Source organism: Mustela nigripes, chromosome 1, assembly GCF_022355385.1.
Source record: "Mustela nigripes isolate SB6536 chromosome 1, MUSNIG.SB6536, whole genome shotgun sequence".
In the NCBI taxonomy this organism is placed as follows: Eukaryota; Metazoa; Chordata; class Mammalia; order Carnivora; family Mustelidae; genus Mustela; species Mustela nigripes.
In genome coordinates this window covers 50,064,892-50,084,499 of record NC_081557.1, presented here as the reverse complement: position 1 = coordinate 50,084,499, position 19,608 = coordinate 50,064,892, and the positions used below count along the sequence as shown (strand labels likewise).

The window sequence follows — 19,608 nt, the reverse complement described above, 5'->3', positions numbered from 1 at the left end:
TAATTTAGTTTAGATCCCTTCCTCTGACAAATGGTAATAAAACAGAACAATGTAAGAAACAAAACAGATGAATATGGGGGAAAGAAAGAGAGGCAAACCATAAAATACTCTTAACTATAGAGAACAAACAGGGTTGCTGGAGGGATGGGTCAAATGGATGAAAGAGATTAAGGAGGACACCTGTGATGAGCATGGGGTATTGTTTATAAGTGACAAATCACTAAATTCTACCCCTGGAACTAGTATTACACTGTATGTTAACTGAAATTTAGATAAAAACTTGAAAAAAGAAAACTAAACAACAACAACAGATCAAGGTAATGAGATCTAACTGTTGGATAGGAGAAGCAGAAAGCTAGCTACCAATCATCCTGAGATGTTCATGTGGGTAGGATATGGTTCTCCACACAAGGGCATCAACCACAGGCTTTGCACTATTCCCAACACCTCACTTGAAAAACATTTAAAAAGATAGGTTTCGTCCAGAGAGGGAGACAAACCTTAAGAAACTCTCGGTCTCAGGAAACAAACTGAGGGTTGCTGGAGTGGAGGGGGTGGGAGGGATGGGGTGGCTGGGTAATGGACACTGGGGAGGGTCTGTGCTATGGTGAGTGCTGTGAATTGTGTAAGACTGATGATTCACAGACCTGTACCCCTGAAACAAATCATACATTCTATGTTAATAGGAAAATGAAATAAGATAAAAAATAAAAAGACAGGTTTTTGTGTTAGTCAGACTTGATTTAATGCAAATTCCAGCTCCATCGTCAGCTAATAAACTGTGGATCCCTTGGGAAAGTTACCTAACTTCTTTAAGCCTGTTTTCTTAGTTATAAGGAGCACAACATAAAATCTCAAAGGATTATTGTAAGGATGAACTAAAGATATTCACATACGTAAAACAATAGGAACATGGTCTGGCACATAAAAGTAAAAACCAAAATAAAAATCTTTTTTTTTTTAAGATTTTATTTATTTGACAGAGAGAGAGACATTGAGAGAGGAACAGAAGCGGAGGAGTAGGAGAGGGAGAAACAGGCTTCCAGCTGAGCAGGAAGCCTGATGTGGGGCCCAATCCCAGGACCTTGGTATCATGACCTGAGCCGAAGGCAGATGTTTAACGACTGAGCCACCCAGCTGCCTGCCAAAATAAAAATCTTAAGAATACAGGATTTCTATAATCTTGAAAAAGAAGAGCAAAGCTGGAGGACTTACACTTCCTGATTTCAAAACTTGCTATGAAGCAACAATAATGTAGACAGTGGCACTTGCATAATGATAAGACATATTTTGGCAAAACAGAATTGAAAGTCCAGAGATAAACTCTGGCATTTATGGTCATTTGATTTCCAAAAAGGAATACAAGATAATTAAATGGGAAAGTGGGGTTTTAGCAACAAATGGTCTTGGGACAGCTGGACATCCACATGCAAAAGAATGAAGTTACATCTCCTACCCTCGTACTATACACAAAAATTAACTCAAAATGGATCATAGACCTAAATATAAGAGCTAAAACTAGAAACTAAAACTAGAAACCTAAATATAAGAGCTAAAACTAGAAAATATTTGCAATGAGGGACTTGTATCTAGAATATACAAGAATTCTTATAATTCAGAAATAAAAAGACAAAACACCCTCTTGCAAAATGGGCACAGTATCTGAATATATATTTCTCCAGAGAAGAAATGGGCAAGAAGCCCATGAAAAGATGTTCAACGTTAACAGTCATCAGGAAAATGTAAATCAAAACCACAATGAGATACCACTTCATACCCATTAGGATATAATCAAATCAAGTCATTAGGATATAATAAAAAAGAGAGACAATATTACAAATGCTAACAAAGTTGCAGAAAAATGGAACACTCAAGACACTGGTAGTGGGAATATAAAATGTTACAGGCACTTTGGAAAATAGTCTGGCTATTTCTCAAATGATTAAACACAGAAATAGCATCCAGCAATCCACTGGTTGGTGCATACCCAAGAAAAATAAAAACCTATGCCCACACAGAAACTTGTACACAAATGTTTGGACAAGCAATATTCATAACAGACAAAAAGTGAAAACAATCCAAATGTCCAATGACTGATTAATGGATAAAAAAAAGTGGTTTATCCATACAAAGGAATATTACTCAGCCACAAATAGGAATAAAGCACTGATACATGGTATAATAAGGATGAACCTTGAAAACATTATGGTAAGGTAAAAGAAACCAGCCACAGGACTGTATATTCATTTATATTAAATGTCCAGATTAGGCAATTCTACAGAGACGGAAAGATTAGTGGATGCCTAGGGCTGACGTTGGGGAGAAATGGGAGTGACTGCAAACAGGTACAGCATTTTTTTTTTTAAGATTTTATTTATTTATTTGAGAGAGAGGCAGTGAGAGAGAGCATGAGCGAGGAGAAGGTCAGAGAGAGTAGCAGACTCCCTGTGGACCGGGGAGCCCAATGCGGGACTCGATCCCGGGACTCCAGGATCATGACCTGAGCTGAAGGCAGTTGTCCAACCAACTGAGCCACCCAGGCATCCCCAGGTACAGCATTTTTTAAAAAAAAGTGATGTAAATGTCCTTTTTTTTTTTTTTTTTAAAGTTTTATTTATTTGACAGAGAGATAGAAGGCACAAGTAGGAAGAGGGGCAGGCAGAGCGAGAGGGAGAAGCAGGCTCTCTCCACCAAGCAGGAAGCTCGATGCAGGGCTCAATCCCAGGACCTTGGGATGATGACCTGAGCTGAAAGCAGCCACTTAACCGACTGAGACACCCAGGAGCCCCGACGTATATGTTCTAAAATAAGATTGTTATGATGGTTACACAAGTCTGTGAATCTACTAATAACCAGTGAATTGTATACTTTGGATGAGTTACCTTTCAATAAAGCAGTTTTAAAAAAGGATATTTATGCATAAAGGAATACCTCCTGGACAACTGAAGTTTATTCCCTTAAGGACCAAAGATTAAAGTTTCCCTCTTCTTTTCTGTATTTTAATCATATTGTATTAGACATCACCCCTCACTGCCAATGTGTATCTTATCTTTTTTTTTTTTTTTTTATCTTGTCTTTTTTTACACGGCGAAATGGATGCAACAGAACTCTTGTGTATGTCTCAGGATCATTTCAAACACCACTTTTCATATTAGTTAAAACACAGAAATCCCCTAAGGGCTAATGGGCTCTACGTGGCTCCTGGCTACCATGCTTTAGAAGCTGTGACTGTTCTTGTTGTTGTAGTTGTTAAGTTTAATTTATATTATTAATATTTTCTGTCATTTTAGTTATTTTTTTTTACTGAGATATAATCACCATATAACACTGTGTTGGTTTAAGGTGTACAATGTGTTGACTTGACACATTTATATACTGCGATATGCAACACCATAGTGATTGCTAATACCTCTATCATACCACAGAATTATAAATTCTTTTGTACTAGAATAATTAAGACCTAGTCTCTTAGCAACATTGAAGTTTATAATACGGTATTGTTGCCTATAATTATTATGCTGTGCATTAGATCTCCAGGATCTGTTTATCTACTAGTTATAAGAAGTAGTTTGTGTTGTTTGGGGTTTATGTCCTTCCTCAAGGGCAGACTGTTTTAGCTGTACGCCTTATTGCCTCATGTGTTTCAGTCTGACCTTCTAACAAAACTGCTGGAGTTTACTAAACTCCATATAACTGGGCGTATAAAATAATTACAAAGGAAAAATGAGCTGGAATTAAAAACCAAAGGATCTGGATGTGTTTTAGCACCAACATTTATAAGGTGTTCATAGGCAAGAATCTGTACCTCAGTTGTAAAACAGTGATAATACCTACAATACAGTTAAAATGAGAACTAGGGATGATAAATGTGATTTACTTAGTATAGCTCCCAGCACATAAAAGGCAAAAAGTAATTAGCAGTTTGTATCAGAGTCTCAGATCTACTAAATATTAATTACTTGATTACTTTGGAAACGTCTCTTCTCTCTATCTCTGTGTCTCAGTTTCTACACTGTTATCATGGGAGAGATCTCACCTCACCGAGTGTAGGAAATTAATCATGCACTGTTTATATTTTTGTAAATTCCAAAGAGGTACAAACAATAAATTAATCATGCACTGTTTATATTTTTGTAAATTCCAAAGAGGTACAAACAATTATTTATTGATCTTAAGGATGACAAAAGATCATCGTTAAATGAAAAAATCTGCTTTTAAAAAATGTACAGTTGATGCTTAAACAATATAGGTTTGGACTGTGCAGGTCCACTTATATGTGGATTTGGAAACAGTACAGTACTACAAATTTATTTTCTCCTCTTCATGATTTTCTCAAGAACATTTCTTTTTGTCTAGCTACTTTATTATAAGGGTACAGTATTTAATAAATATAAATAAACAAATTATATATTAATCACTATTTATATTACTGGCAAGGCTTCTGGTCAACAGTAGGCTATTAGTGATTATGTTTTTAGGGAGCCAAAAGTTATAGTTGTTTGGTTTTTTTTCTTGACAGAGAGAGAGCACATGTGTGGGGTGGGGGTGTGCATAGAGGGGCAGAAGGAGAAGGATAGAAACCATTTTAGGCAGACTCATGACCAGTGTGAGGCCCCACCAGTGGCTCAATTTCATGACCCTAAGATTGTGACCTGAGGTGAAATCAAGAGTCAGATGTTTACCTATCTGAGCCACCCAGGCACCCCAAAAGTTATAGTTGGATTTTTGACGGTGTTGGGGGATCAGTGACCCTACCCCCCATATTGTTCAGGACTCAATTGTCCTCTCCTCCTTGCTAATAGTAGCATCTCCAAACATAAGGGACTCTGGGGTATACACTGAATCCATTACTTGCCATTAGTAAGGTATTTATAATCCATCCCCAAAAGTCTGCTCCTCAGGCTCACTAACCATTTCAAGAAAAAAAAATCCTTTCCCACTACTATCCTCAAATCAAGTGTTCAATAAGAAGTCACACAACACTTGCTACACACACACACCCAAGCTAAATGCTGAGGGGAATTCATATAGAACATTAGTTCCTGTGCTCAAAATACAGAGGTTACTTTGTTGGGAGACAACACTTGCACATTAGAGGACACTGAATCTGCATTCTAGGGATGACTACAGGAGACCATAGTATCTCTGAATGGGGTTTATGAAAAATAATTCTATGACTTAGCCACAACTTTATTTATTTTAAAAAAAAAGATTAAATTTTTAATTTATTTGACAGGCAGAGATCACAAGTAGGCAGAGAGGCAAGTAGAGAGAGAGAGAGGGAAGCAGGCTCCCCGCTGATCAGAAAACCCGATGCGGGGCTCGATCCCAGGACCCCGAGATCATGACCTGAGCTGAAGGCAGTAGCCTAACCCACTAAGCCACCCAGGCACCCTTAGCCACAACTTTAAAACAGAAAGTGCTAAGTTATGTCAGGGACCCTGGCTGGCTCAGTTGGTAGAGCACCCAACTCCTGATCTCAGGATCATGAGTTTGAGCCCCACATCAGGTATACAGATTACTTAAACTTATTTAAACAAATAAACAACCCAAAAAGTGCTAAGTTATGTCATACAGATCTTCAGTGGTATACTGGAGAAGGACTGATAGAAAATGAGGTCAGAAAACTTCCCCAAAGAAATACACTTTGAAAGATGAGTAAGATCTGATGGACTTAGCATAGACTAGTGGGAAATCAGATTTTCTCAAGAGATAAACCATAGGAACAGAAATATATATATATTTTTAAATATTTTATTTATTTGTCAGAGAGAGAGGGAAAGAGAGCGAGCACAGGTGGACAGAATAGCAGACAGAGGCAGAGGGAGAAGCAGGCTCCCTGCCAAGCAAGGAGCCCGATGTGGGACTCGATCCCAGGATGCTGGGATCATGACCTGAGCCGAAGGCAGCGGCTTAACCCACTGAGCCACCCAGGCGTCCCAGGAACAGAAATATTAAGGTGAGAAAGAATCTGATGAGAGAGCAGTCTTTTTGAGTGTAGGGTATATAAATTTTATGTTCCAATTTGTTAAAGTTATCTACAAGTGCCTTATATCTTATTGTTAACCTAAATAGCTATTATGATAACTTCTTCACCACCTAAAATATCTAGGGGTGAACAAAAAGAATATGTCACCCCCCCTTTCCCACCCCCACACACTCTAAACCTTCATTGCCCCAACCTTCCAAGAATGCCAGCTTTTACTCACCTCCATGTCATCTTCCTTTTTCCTCTTGTTTACGGACTCACTTCCTTCTTCGTCTTCTTCCTCTTCCTCTATGATTCCTTCCACTATAGATTTTGAGCCTTCTGGACTTGTAATTCCTTCACACCTAGGTGGTTTGTTTGTTTGTTTTTAAGTGCTATCATACATCTTTCTTTTATACACAAATTATCTCAGAGATACAGGTTCTTATAGGCTTTTATAATCAAATGTCAGTTAAAACTTAATGCTTTGGGGAGAAGGAGGATGTAAACAATGTGCATTTTAAAGTGTGTGAAAATAGACCAGGGCTGTGGAAAGTCATGGCCACGGAAGGTATGACTATATTCCAAGAGCTAGTTTTCCATTCTTACACCAATACTAACCCATAGAAGGGAGTAATCATTTCCTGTGGCATGGTGACCAGAGTTTTATTGACATTATCTTGTAAAAAAATTTCTTAACGATTCTACGAAGTCGCCTTGAAAAATTAAAAAAAAAAATTGTCCAAGATTCCCTGGCTCATTAGTAGATGAGGCTGGAAGGCAAATCCAAGCTGAACTAACTTCAAAGCATGTACCCTGTTTACAGTAGAGCAAGGCTATGCTATTTAAGCACAGTAAAAGGCCCCAACTTTCAATTAGCTGATAGAAACTGACAATTAAATAACCATCGCCAGCTGAACCTTGAGGCTTAGAATATCTGATCCAACCAATTGCTATTATTGTTTCTCCTCTAAAAAACAATCTTTCTTTATTATATAGTTAGGTAGAAAAATCAGTATTATATGAACAGCTGATACTATAATTCCTTTTAGAAAGAACTTGTTGGAAAAAATACACTGACAATATTAAAGGCAAAAATCCCAAGCGCCTAGGTAGCAGCCAGTACTAAGGTCTGTTCTCCACGATAAAGAAGAATTGGCTATTTTGCCCTTGAAAGGGAGAGAGAAGGGAGGAGAGGAGAGAGAACAAGCAGGATAAAAAGGGACTGGGATAAATTGAAGGGTCACTGAAACTTCAGTGGTGGATTTTTAACAGTGGTAACTTCTCCTTCCTTGTCTCCTCTATCGATCTCAGTAAAGTGTCAAAATGTGTTCTATGGGACTTGAGATGTCAAGTTTCATAACTAGGGTTATGAAGTTTCATAACTAGGGTTAAGGTAATATAACAAAGAACATGTGCTTTGGATTTCCACAGCTATGGATTAGGAGGTTCAAGAGATTTCGAGATCTCTTGATCTTCAAGAGATCAAAAAGGGCAGGAAGGTTCTATCTGGTATGTATATGACAACTAAAGCACACACTATATACACAAGTTTACATATTAAGAGAAGACACCACTTAAATTTACATATTAGGTAAAATTTTAAAATCGCTGAACTACCTGAATATAAGTCATATAACTTCCTCACAAAATGCTTTCCCACTACTTAAACAAATCTAATTTCAAAATATTCAGGCATTAAAAAGTGGGCATCCCACAGCTTATTTAAAGACTGCATTGTGTCTACTAGGTACTGCTACTTGAATTGTACTTTCAGGCCTAAAGTCTATGACACAGGCCTTGAAGTCAAATACACAGGAGACAGAATCTGAGCTCTGTGACTCACTAGCTGTGTGATCCTGGGGAAGCCACTTTACCTTTCTGAACTTCCACTTTCTCACCTACAAAATAATATTTGTCTTAAAGAGGTATCATAAAGATTAAATGAGATGGTGCAAATGAATCAATGAATCTATGTAATGATCATTAATGGCTACCAACGCTGCAGAAAAGAGACAACCATAAATTACATGCTTCCTAATGGCAGTACCTATTCTTACAAACAAATAAAAAGCCAAAATAACAACAAACAAATCTGAACTTGATCAAATTTCTGAATCTAACTAATAATTTATAGACAATACAGTGAAGAGAGGAACATATTAAATTACACCTTCAGGAATCAATCAGAAAATCCAGATTGTGGGAAATTCTACAGGGCAAAGAACCAGGTCTCTTCAACAATAAATTACAAGGGAAAAAAAAAATGAGACAAAAGTAGAAACTATAAAAGATAAAAGATACTTAAGAGATATATTCTCCCTCCAATTAGTATATATCTACCTTACTGTAATTCTGATTTGATCTAAAAAATATAATCAGTGAGACAATTAGAAATGTGAATACTGAATGAACACTTGATGATATTAAGGAACTATTAAATTTTTTACGTGTAATAATGGTATTGTGATTGGTTTTAAAGTGTCCTTACCATTTAGGGTATCCTCAAATCTTGGAATTTATTTCAAAATATTTTGTAATTAGGGGACAATAAAGGAGCACAGATGAAACAAGACTGGCCATGAGTCAGTAACTGTTGAAAACAGGCAATGTGTATATTGGGGTTCATTGTGTTATTCTACTTATACATGTTTAAAAATTTCCATAATATAAGATTTTTAAAATGAGAGCATGTATATAAAATACCTGGTACAGTATAATATATATATACAGTATAAAATAGCTGGTACAGTGCCGTGCCTGGCAAATAGCAGGCATTCAGTAATGCCATTATCATTTTCATCAACTCTCATGCTCTTGTTCTGCTGGGCAACATTTTCTCAATTCATCTAAAGTTTATTTTGTAACCACATAGCAATACTCAAGACTCATGTAACCCTATCCAAGAAGATCAGCTGGGCTAAAGTAATCTTTTTTTTTTTTTTTAAGATTTTATTTATTTGACAGACAGAGGTCACAAGAGAGGCAGGCAGGGGTGGGGGGTAGGAAGCAGGCTCCTTGCTGAGCAGAGAGCCCGATGCAGGGCTAGATCCCAGGACCCTGGGATCATGACCTGAGCTGAAGGCAGAGGCTTTTAACTCACTGAGCCACCCAGGTGCCCCAAAGGCTAAAGTAATCTTAGCTTAGCCTTAGAATCTGGCTTTCACTTAGGCTACACTAAAACTTTTATAGTGTGATTTCCTTACAATCAGGTTTGGCTAAGAAGGAGACCGTTACCAGAATAAAGCCATAGCTTCCAACACTAGAGAAGACACTTAATTTTTAATCTCCATTCTCTGGGATTCTTCACCTTTTAAGACCCAGAGTTGCAATAAAGAGGTAATCCTGTATCATATAGGCTTTGGGATTTCTTTAAAAAAAAAAGAAAGAAAGAAAGAAATAGAAAACAAAAGCTATGAGGCTAGTTCAATTGAACTCATTTGCAAAAATTATCTAGAATTGGGGGTATAGCTCAAGGGTAGAGCATTTGACTGCAAAGGCATTCAGGATGGTAGGACAGGTGTATAACAAAAAGCAATCTGTAATTCCCTCACCATGTTTCAGTCTCTAACCAGCCCAACAGGGAAAAATAAGACCTACTGTTTGACTTGGCCAACCATTGAGACACGGGCTGACTCCAAATTTCGAATCTGACCACTCTTCACGCTAGAAAAGTGAGAAGGGAGAAAGAAAGTTACTCAGTATCCACCTTATCATGTTATAGGGTCAAATGAATAATTTTGCAGATTCTGTGGAACCTCTATAAAGTTGTGTTTACCAATACAGCTTATATAGAGATTACCACTACTTCCTACCTGGTTATTATGGCTATAAGCCAACGAGTAAAAATTAAGTAAAGACATTCAAGCAATTTCCATTCTGCAAACATTTACCAGGAGGGTACTATGTGTCAGGCCTGTGCTTAAGAAACACCCAATTCAAACAGGGAGAAAGAAACACAGATAGTTTTAATATAATAAATGCAAGGTTCAAAGGAATCACTTTATTCTGAATAAAGAGGTTAAACAAAGTTCCCTAAATGTCCTGCCTAAACCAAGGAGAAAAGAAATTAGGCAGAAGATAAAAGAAGGTGGTCAGGGCAATATAGGCAGAGGGCACATTGCGAACAAAGGCACTGTGATGTGGACAAGTCAACATGATGAGGATTTTAGAGGACAGAGTGCAAAGAGAAGCAGGGGAAAGCAAAATGGGAGTGTGAGTGGGAGAAAGGGATAGGTGGGTAAGGACAAGCTCCTAGAGGACCTTGCATGTCATGATACAGAGTTCAGGAGCTAAGATGCTATTTTAATAGATTAGTTCTCTCAGAGAACTGCCCATGTACGCCTAAGGGCCAAGCAAAATAGCTGCATGTCCCGGGGGAACTGGAAACAATATGTGAAACAAGCCACCAGAACACTTTTCTTTTCTTCTCTTCTTTCTCTCTCTCTCTCTCCCCCACTTTTTTTTTTTTTTTTAAGAATTAATCCCTTTATTTGAGAAAGAGAGTGACAGAGTATAAGAGTGGGGAAGATGAGAGGGAGAAGCAGACTCCCCACTGAGTAGGGAGACTGATCTAGGGCTTAATCCTGGGACTCCTGGATCATGACCTGAGTTAAAGGCAGATGCTTAACTGACTGAGCCACCTAAGTGCCCCAGAACACATTTCTTGAAATGCAACTTTTTAGTTTAAAAAATCATGCAAAATTTTAAAGGGCAACCCCCTTAGATAATGACCTTGTTTCTTATTTTAATGATAAACAGATGCAATCAGAATGATTATTTCATTTTTCTACTATCAACTGAATCTACAGATCTACAAATATACCAGTATTTATAATCATATACCCTGCCTTGATGAGTTTTTAATATATGAAACATCTTTGTTCTATTCAAGGTCAACCTTGGGCACAGTTCCCATCTCCTCTTGCCTGTGAGGACTTTGCTACCTATGGTTACCCTGTGGATTATTTTTTTCTTTAGTGAATATTATAAAACAGCTTTTGAAAATATTCTCAACTTCACATTCACTACTAGATACTCCCCCACTTCTCTGCTCCCCATATAACAAAACGTCTCAAAAAAGGTGTCATAAAAAAAAGTTACCTTAAAGGAATCATTTTTCTTAAATATTTTATCTACATAATAATGGTCCTCCCCCCGCCAAAAAATAATGGTCCTCCAATTATCTCTAGCTCAACTTCTTCTAACAAGTACATATAAGTATTTACTTAACATTTCCATTTTGATGTATAATAAGCATTTCGGCTTATCCATATAAAAATCCTTATTCCCTGACCTTTTACCTGCTCCCAAATCTACTTCTCCTTGTCTCTACCATTCACCCAATTGCTTTGGCTAAAAACCTAGAACTCATCCTTGGATGCTGTGCCTCCTCCTGCCTCCAACCCCATTTCTCTGCTGATATCCAACCCACAAGGCAGTCCTGTCAGTTCTTCCTTCAAAATACATTCCAGATATGACATACTACTTCCTCTGTTGCCATCCTGGTCTATGCTTACCATCATTATTCCCCTATACTACTACAATTGTCTCTTAACCAATTTCCCACTTCCATTAACATACCACTCCCTATTCTTTCCCCCAGTGTTTTCCTCAGAGCAGCCAGAGTGGGGAAACCAAAATGTCCAACTTCAAAGCCTAGGCTTCTTCTTTTTTTTTTTTTTTTTAAAGATTTTATTTATTTATTTGATAGAGAGAGATCACAGTAGGAGAGGGGAAGGGAAGAGATCACAGAGAGAGGAAGGGAAGCAGGCCCCCTGCTGAGCAGAGAGCCCGATGTGGGACTCGATCCCAGGACCCTGAGATCATGACCTGAGCCGAAGGAAGCAGCTTAACCCACTGAGCCACCCAGGCGCCCCAAAGCCTAGGCTTCTAATGACAATTAACCTACTGCTTCTTATTAGGATGACCAGAGAAAGTAGAAGTGGAATTCACTTTGCTTTAAATCCTTACTGAATTAAATAGGTTGACCTTGTATTTCAACATCTTTTTTCCGCTCCCATATGGAATAGCCACAATATCCATGGGTCATGAACTTGAATCAGATATCCAGCAGAGTACAAAACAAAGTTATGAAATACTTCATTATATTCTTTCTGAGTCTCAGGCTCAGGAACTGGGTTCTAAAAATCAGAGAACCCAAAACATTTAAACATACAACAGAGAGAACCTTCATCCTATCCCACATCTGCCACTAGAATCAAGACTCTGTCTGTTTTAGGAGCAGGTCCACTATGACTGCCATGCTGGATTAAGTTCCTATCTTCTGTAACTTCTGTGCTTCAATCATTGTATTTACACATTTACTTGTTTGTATTCCCAGTTTTTTTTGATGACAAGTACTAAGCCTGATTCATCACCAGTTCTTAAATCAGGTACAACACATCTTAGGTACTTAAAAAAAATAAAAAAGGAAAAAGTTATTTGGAATCATCTTCTCACTGGTTGTTATTGGGGAAGAAGGCAGGGTGCCTGAGGTACATGCTAAACTGGCAACGGCTCCATACAAACACTGTAGCTGCTGAAGAGGGAGAGATCTTTGGTGTCTCTAAGAGAAAAGGAACCCTACATCTCAGTAGTGTGAACAAGGGGAGACAGAAGCAACTTATCAAACACAAACTTCATTTTGGTAAGCCATATTTGGCATGAGATACTCTGTCTTAGATAAACTACCTAGGCTTTATTTACCAAGTCCTTCATTTCCACTTGATTCAAAGAACAGATACGTTCTGCCTGCTAATGCAGTCAGCAGTATGCTGTATGCAATATGAAAATACAAAAGAAATAGAGGATAGCTTCTGCCCTTATGATGTAGGAAAAGCATTAAGAGAAACATAAAAATTGGCAATAAAAGCGTATCTTTTAGGGGAGTATTAGAAGACTAAAGAGGTAAACAGTACAATATAATACAGACAGAGGCCTCTAGTTATTTAATTAAATGAATTGGAGGAGTTAGAAAAAGGGTCTAAAAAAAGGAACTAGACATGATTTTAAAGAATACGCAGGAAGACAGGATACTAAAGATATTTTATCCTAAGACTGATTTCCTTGTGGGGGAGACAGTATATTACTCATTTCTGAAATTTCACCCTTTAACACAAAGTTTTAAATAAATATTTAATCAAATAATTGATTGAATTAATGAATAAATTAACAACAGAACAGCCTTAAGTGGAAGTCATAGCCAATTCTGTCCATAATTTTTATGAAAACTATTTAACCAAAACCCAAATAAAAACTAAGAAAGGAACCTATGTCCATTCTTTCTGTTTCTCCACTGTTTTCTCTGGAACACAGAAAGTGAATCTAGTACCATGAAGCATCAGAAGTGAAAAAGGCCTTAGAGCCTAATTTAGTCCAGACTCTTACCTCAGAGATGGAAATAGCTAGACAGCAGATGATCCATAATTATTAAAATTCTAGGAGGCACTATAGTGTATTAGAAAAAGGATGGATTTTAGATAACTGGGCCAAGCATGAAACATTTAAATATTTAAAAAAAAATTCTGCTCTTTATGTAACTGTTTCTGCACATGATAAAGCTAAGGCTTGGAAACTGAACTACTCCTTTGAACTTGGTGCCTGAATTGATGAAAAAGGGCAGCTACAATCTAACATTTAGAATACAGACAATATAGATTTGTTGGTTACCTCCATTCAATGGCATTCTCTAGAGACTTGAAGGTTTTAGGTCGACCACGTAAGAAATTCTGCATGCTATTAAGTGCATCCATGGCTGTACCTAGATGTTAAACAAATATTTTAACTATAGCACTTAACATATTCTAAGCATTTACACTTGCTGGGATAACTGTGTACATTTGCCCTCAATGATAGCAGAATTCAGTGATGCTTTGGGGAAAAAAGATATAGCTTAAGAAAATTCAGAAGACTGATGTAAAAGCCAGCTTCCAAGATGGCCTCCAGTGATTTTTGCCTCTTGGTATTCACTCCCTTGTGTAGTCTTCCCACACTGAATAGGGGCTGACTTATATAAACAATAGTGTAACTTCTGAGGATGGGTCATAAAAGACATGGCAGCTTCTTTTTAAATGTTAAATAAAATAATGGGACACACACACAATTAAAAAATTACACAGCCACAAAAGATATTTACAAAGAGTTTTTGATGACATGGAAAATGACTATATAATGTGGGGTGTGGGTGAAATGGGGGAAAGTGTCAAAAGGTACAAACTTCCAGTTATAAAATAAATAAGTATTGAGAATGTAATGTACAGCATGGTGACCATAGTTTAAAATACTGTATTTTATACCTGTTGTGTTTTTTTAAGATTTTATTTATTTATTTATTTGAGAGACAGCATGCATGAATGCGAGCAGTAGGAGGGGCAGAGGGAGAGGCAGAGAATCTTTTTTTTTTTTTTTAAGATTTTATTTATTTATTTGGAGAGAGATCACAAGTAGGCAGAGAGGCAGGCAGAGAGAGAGGGAAGCAGGCTCCCCACTGAGCAGAGAGCCCAATGCGGGACTCGATCCCAGGACCCTGAGATCATGACCTGAGCTGAAGGCAGCGGCTTAACCCACTGAGCCACCCAGGCGCCCCGAGGCAGAGAATCTTAAGCAGACTCTGCACCTAGTATGGAGCCCTACATGGAGCTCGATCTCATGACCCTGAGATCATGACCTGAGCCAAAACAATGAGTCAGCTGTTTACTAACTGAGCCATCCAGGTACTCCTTTATTGTATATTTGAAGGCTGTTAACAGAGTTGAGCTTAAAAACACTCGTCATAAGAAAAAAATCTGTATGTTATCTACACATAATGTGGTTATCATTTCACAATATATACATTGAATCATTATGTTATATACCTAAAACCAATAAAAGGTTATATGCCAATTAAAAAATATATCTGAGAGTGTCTCTGCTATAAAATAACATAAAAAAAGATATAAAGACAGAGGGACATAGTTCAAGATGAGTAGAAATCAACAATAAATTAAAATAGGATAATAATAATCTATCATGGATGTCTCTTATAAATCAAAGATTCTGATTTAGTCAGTACTAAGAAAACTTACCTTCCACAACATCAATCATACAGAGACCCAAGAGGCTTGGCACCAGGTTCGATGATGTTGTGTGGACTGCAATAGCACCACCCATACTATGTCCAATCAGCATAATTGGAGGAGGGAGGTCCCCATACATGGCTTCAACCACATTGCCAACATCCCTACAAAGAGAAGATTGTAAAAGTCATTTTCTTTTCTAACTCCTTCCTTTGGTCTGTTACTATAGGTTAGTAAGTAACTTTGGGTCCTAAGACTGTAAAGGTCTACTGGACCATCTTGCAAATATACCTATGTAAATCTCTTATTATGCCCCCCAGTATCTATACATGTAGCCTCACATCTAGCTCTTTCTGATAAATGGGACTAAGAACCCAAATTTTCTTTTTTTCCTTTTTTTTTTTAAAGATTTATTTATTTAAAGAGAGCATGTGCAGAGGGGTGCAGAGGGAGAGGCAGAGAACTTCAAGCAGACTCCATGACGTGTGCAGAGCCTGAGAGGGAGCGCAATCCCATGACCCTGAGATCATGACCTGAGCCAAAATCAAGAGTTGGATGCTTAACCAACTGAGCTTCACAGGTGCCCAAGAACCCCAATTTTTAAATTTTCTTTTACATCACACTTTCACTATTCCACACATTTAGTACAATTACATATTCTCTTTATCTTTTAAAAAAGATTTTGTTTATTTATTTGACAGACAGAGATCACAAGTAGCCAGAGAGGCAGGCAGAGAGAGAGAGGAGGAAGCAGGCTCCCTGCCGAGCAGAGAGCCCGATGCTGGACTCGATCCCAGGACCCTGAGATCATGACCCAAGCCAAAGGCAGAGGCTTAACCCACTGAGCCACCCAGACGCCCCATATATTATCTTTATTTTAAACCTAAGCTTGAAACTGGACAAATAATGTAAGCTCTCTACGCCACAGTTTCCCTAACGATAAAACAGGAAAACAATTTTATTAAGCATTATAATGTAGTAAAATTTAGAGTCACAAGATGAATTGCAGCCCAATTTTAATTTTTATTATGTGGAATTGAATTATTTAATCTCTCAGTTTCAATATCTATAAAATGAAGATAAGAATGTGATTTATTAGAAAAAAAGAAAATGATCTACTATTTCAGACTGCCTTGAAGAGTAACTAAAACAGTGAATGAGGGATGCCTGGGTGGCTCAGTTGGTTAAGTCACTGCCTTTGGCTCGGGTTGTGATCCCAGGGTCCTGGGATCGAGTCCCACATTGGGCTCCTTGCTCAGCAGGGAGCCTGCTTCTCTCTCTGCCTCTGCCTGCTACTCTGCCTGCTTGTGTGCTCTCTCTCTCTGACAAATAAATAAATAAAATCTTAAAAAAAAAAACAGTGAATGAAAATTACTTTGAAAAGTGTAAATGCTATGCAAATGTTACTTACTCCTTAAAATTTGTCATATAAAGTTATTTGAAGTAGTAACATAAATAAATGTAAGTACAATGTTCTGAGAAACAAGATGTTCAGAGCTAATTTTTATTGGCTTCTGTCCTAGTCTTTAATTCTGAGTGGATCTATTTAACAAAGTCAAACCTTAAAGTTTTGAAAATGAGAAGTGAAGTAGGAACTTGGGTTTGATTTGTCTAGAGGCCCTCTTCACTACAGCAATAGGTAGATGTGGTATGTTTTTAGAGACTACTGGCTCTACCGTCTTCTTTTGGGAGTGGCTGAGTTAGTTAACTTAAAAAAAAAACAGTTTTTTCTTGCTGTATGTTATTATATACCTCAAGCATCCACACAGTGTTATCCAAATACAGCAGTTGTGGATGTAGGAACACAGCCTTTTGAATATGACCTCCAGAGCATTCAGAGTGGCAAAGACAAATGTTTTCAGAAGGAATTAATCTTAAAAATCTCATAAAACAAATACAGGTATGAATGGGGTAGCTGTAGCATCTGCAGACAATCTGGGAGATGAGGAGGCCCACCTAATTTTTTAAGTGAAAAAAGTAACAGTTTAATATTCCTTTGGAGTTAAACTTAAAGCTAAAAGTTTTGGTTACTAACAGTATAATAAAGTAAAAAGTTGCTACAGAAGGTTATCTAAATACAGGTCTCCATAAAACACTAAGTAACTAAGTTGGACTGGTTCTGTGATATCTGCTTCATGTGTGCCTGAAGGTGGACAGGGTCTGAAACAAACGAACTCCAAAATGTATCTAAGCTTAGGAAAGGTATAGTCCATCCAGGTAAAAAGTGGTTATGATCAAATCACTTGATCATTTACCACCAGGAGAAATTTGTTCTTATTAAGATTAGCCAAACTGCCAAGATTAGTGCCTTGACACATGTTCTGAAGTTACAGAAAAATAAAATAAAGATGAAGTAGCAAGTGTTATCTAGAAAACTAGACTAAAACTGGATACATCACAGTTTTGGCGAAGGCTTTGTAAGGAGATTCTATCATGCTTATTAATACTGGGTTCATTTTCTGAGAAGCAATATAGCATATCATGGACATAACAGAAAAAGAGTATCAGAGCAATCTGAGCTCAAATCTTGTTTCTTCTACTTTCAGTGGAATTGCATTTTATGTAGGGTTGAGGTTCTGAAGTTGATACACAAGGCAAAAATTGTGCTGTCAGTACTACTTGAAAATCCAATTAATCATCCATTAAATATGCTATTTTGAGATTTTTGCTTCAGAGTGACTGAACTCAGAAATCATATAAATGTTTTATTGCTTTGACTATTTCACAAGAATCCAAATTATTGGCTCTTCTGATTCTTGGTAACCATCTTCATCATTCTAGATAGTCTTAATTATCTATTTTCTTTTTAACTTTTGTTAGAAGTTTTCAACTTATTGTCTCTCAGCTCTAATTCTCACACCCTTCATTGTATGTTCTCCAAAACTGGCCTTTAAATATTTTCACCTTTCCAGCGGGCATGATGCTAAGCTTTATCAGTAGAGGGCACAAGAGAGACATTAGAGAAAGAAAAGGTTTTGCAGCTAGTTCAAGTGCATTTCTCCACAAGCTCCTGAAGCCTATGTGCCTCTAGCACCCAGGACCTGCAGCATGGGAAGCCTTCCAGCACACAGCTTCCCTAGTGCCCAAATCCTGCAGCACAGGTGGCTTCTCTAGCATATCATCCCCCCCATACCCAATTTTTTTCCTAGCCTTATTGAGGTAAAATTGGTATACAAAAAATAGTAAATAATTAATGTATACGCTTGTCTTACCATCACTTCCAAAAGTTTCTTTTTGTGTGAGTGTGGGTGTAACATGAGATCTACTCCCCTAACAAACTTTTAACTCATTGTTAAGTACAGGCACTATGTTGTATAGCAGCAGATCTCTGGAACCACCCTCAATATTTCTGTTGCAGAGTGCCTCTAGTGAGACACCTCTCTGTGAACAGTTTTCCCTGTACCCTAGAGGGCAGATATCTGGCGAAGGTCTGCCAACATGGCATCCAAATGACTTCTCTGCCCTCAGTAAACCACAGTCATGCCCTCTACAGCAAGGTCTAAATCTCAACCTCTTCCATTGGTGTTCCACCTCTGCCCAAGGGGATTGTGGCAGCTACTTACACCTGCTATTCCTATATTCTTTCTTTCTTTTTTGAAAAGTTTTCTAGCTTTATTGAGGTATAACTGGTAAATAAAATTATAATATATTTAAAGTATATAATATGATGATTGGGTATATAGATACATGAAATGACCCCCACAATCAAGTTAATTAAATATATATTCTTTAATGTTCTACTTCTTACTAGCAATTCTTCATTACTCCAATGCCTTACTATATTTAATAAATCTTTATATTAAACTTGCCCTGTTCAAATTCCTATGTGTGTTTTTTTTTTCCCTGATTGTCCCAGACTGATATATTATTAGGCAATGTATACTTAAGATCCTCAATTAATTCTTCAAATTCCTGGAGAACGTCATTCAAGCTGTCATAACTCTTTGGCAGCCTGGCACTTAGATGATGTATCTCACTTTTTGTCAACAGTCAGGAAACCCTTTAAATCCTTAAAAATTGTTCACAAATCTTTCTCTAGGTATCACTAAACACCTGATCATTTTGGGCTTTACTGTTCTCACATTACAAAGGATAGTATGAACAACTCAGAAAACAGATTCTTAGCTCCCTTTTCATGGTTTCTCAGAAATATGTTCACTGAATGGAATGGTGTCATACAGTGTTATTTCTCTCTCTCTCTCTGCCAAGCACTGTAGTTGAATGATCACAATTCTGCTCTCTTAACTATGTGACCTCATACAGTCAGTCAATCTAAGTTTCCTCATTGGTTTAAAAAAAAGATAACATCTGTACTACAGAATTAATAATATGGATAATTAAAATAAACACCTTAAATAAACTATTTATTCTTTTTTAAAAAAAAGATTTATTTATTTTAGACAGAGAGTGCAGCAAGGAGAGAGAGAATCTCAAGTAGACTCCCTACTAAGTGTGGAACCTGATATGGTATTCAATCTCACGACTCTTCAGATCACAACCTGAGCCAAAACCAAGAGTCGGATGCTTCAACAAATGTGACACCCAAGCATCCCAGTAAATATTTTTCTTAATAAATGCATAATT

At 37.4% G+C, this 19,608-nt stretch overlaps 1 protein-coding gene across 2 annotated transcripts in view; it reads right to left on the bottom strand.

Annotated features, from left to right (window-relative positions):
- Positions 1–19,608, bottom strand: part of PPME1 (protein phosphatase methylesterase 1) — a 62,228-nt gene that overhangs the window by 11,303 nt on the left and 31,317 nt on the right. For both annotated transcript variants that reach the window (XM_059410541.1, XM_059410551.1), the window contains 4 exons: positions 15,034–15,188; positions 13,640–13,730; positions 9,569–9,634; positions 6,210–6,333 (listed from right to left, as the gene is read on the bottom strand). In XM_059410541.1, the coding sequence (XP_059266524.1) occupies positions 6,210–6,333; positions 9,569–9,634; positions 13,640–13,730; positions 15,034–15,188 (436 nt within the window). The remainder of the gene's footprint in view (positions 1–6,209; positions 6,334–9,568; positions 9,635–13,639; positions 13,731–15,033; positions 15,189–19,608) is intronic.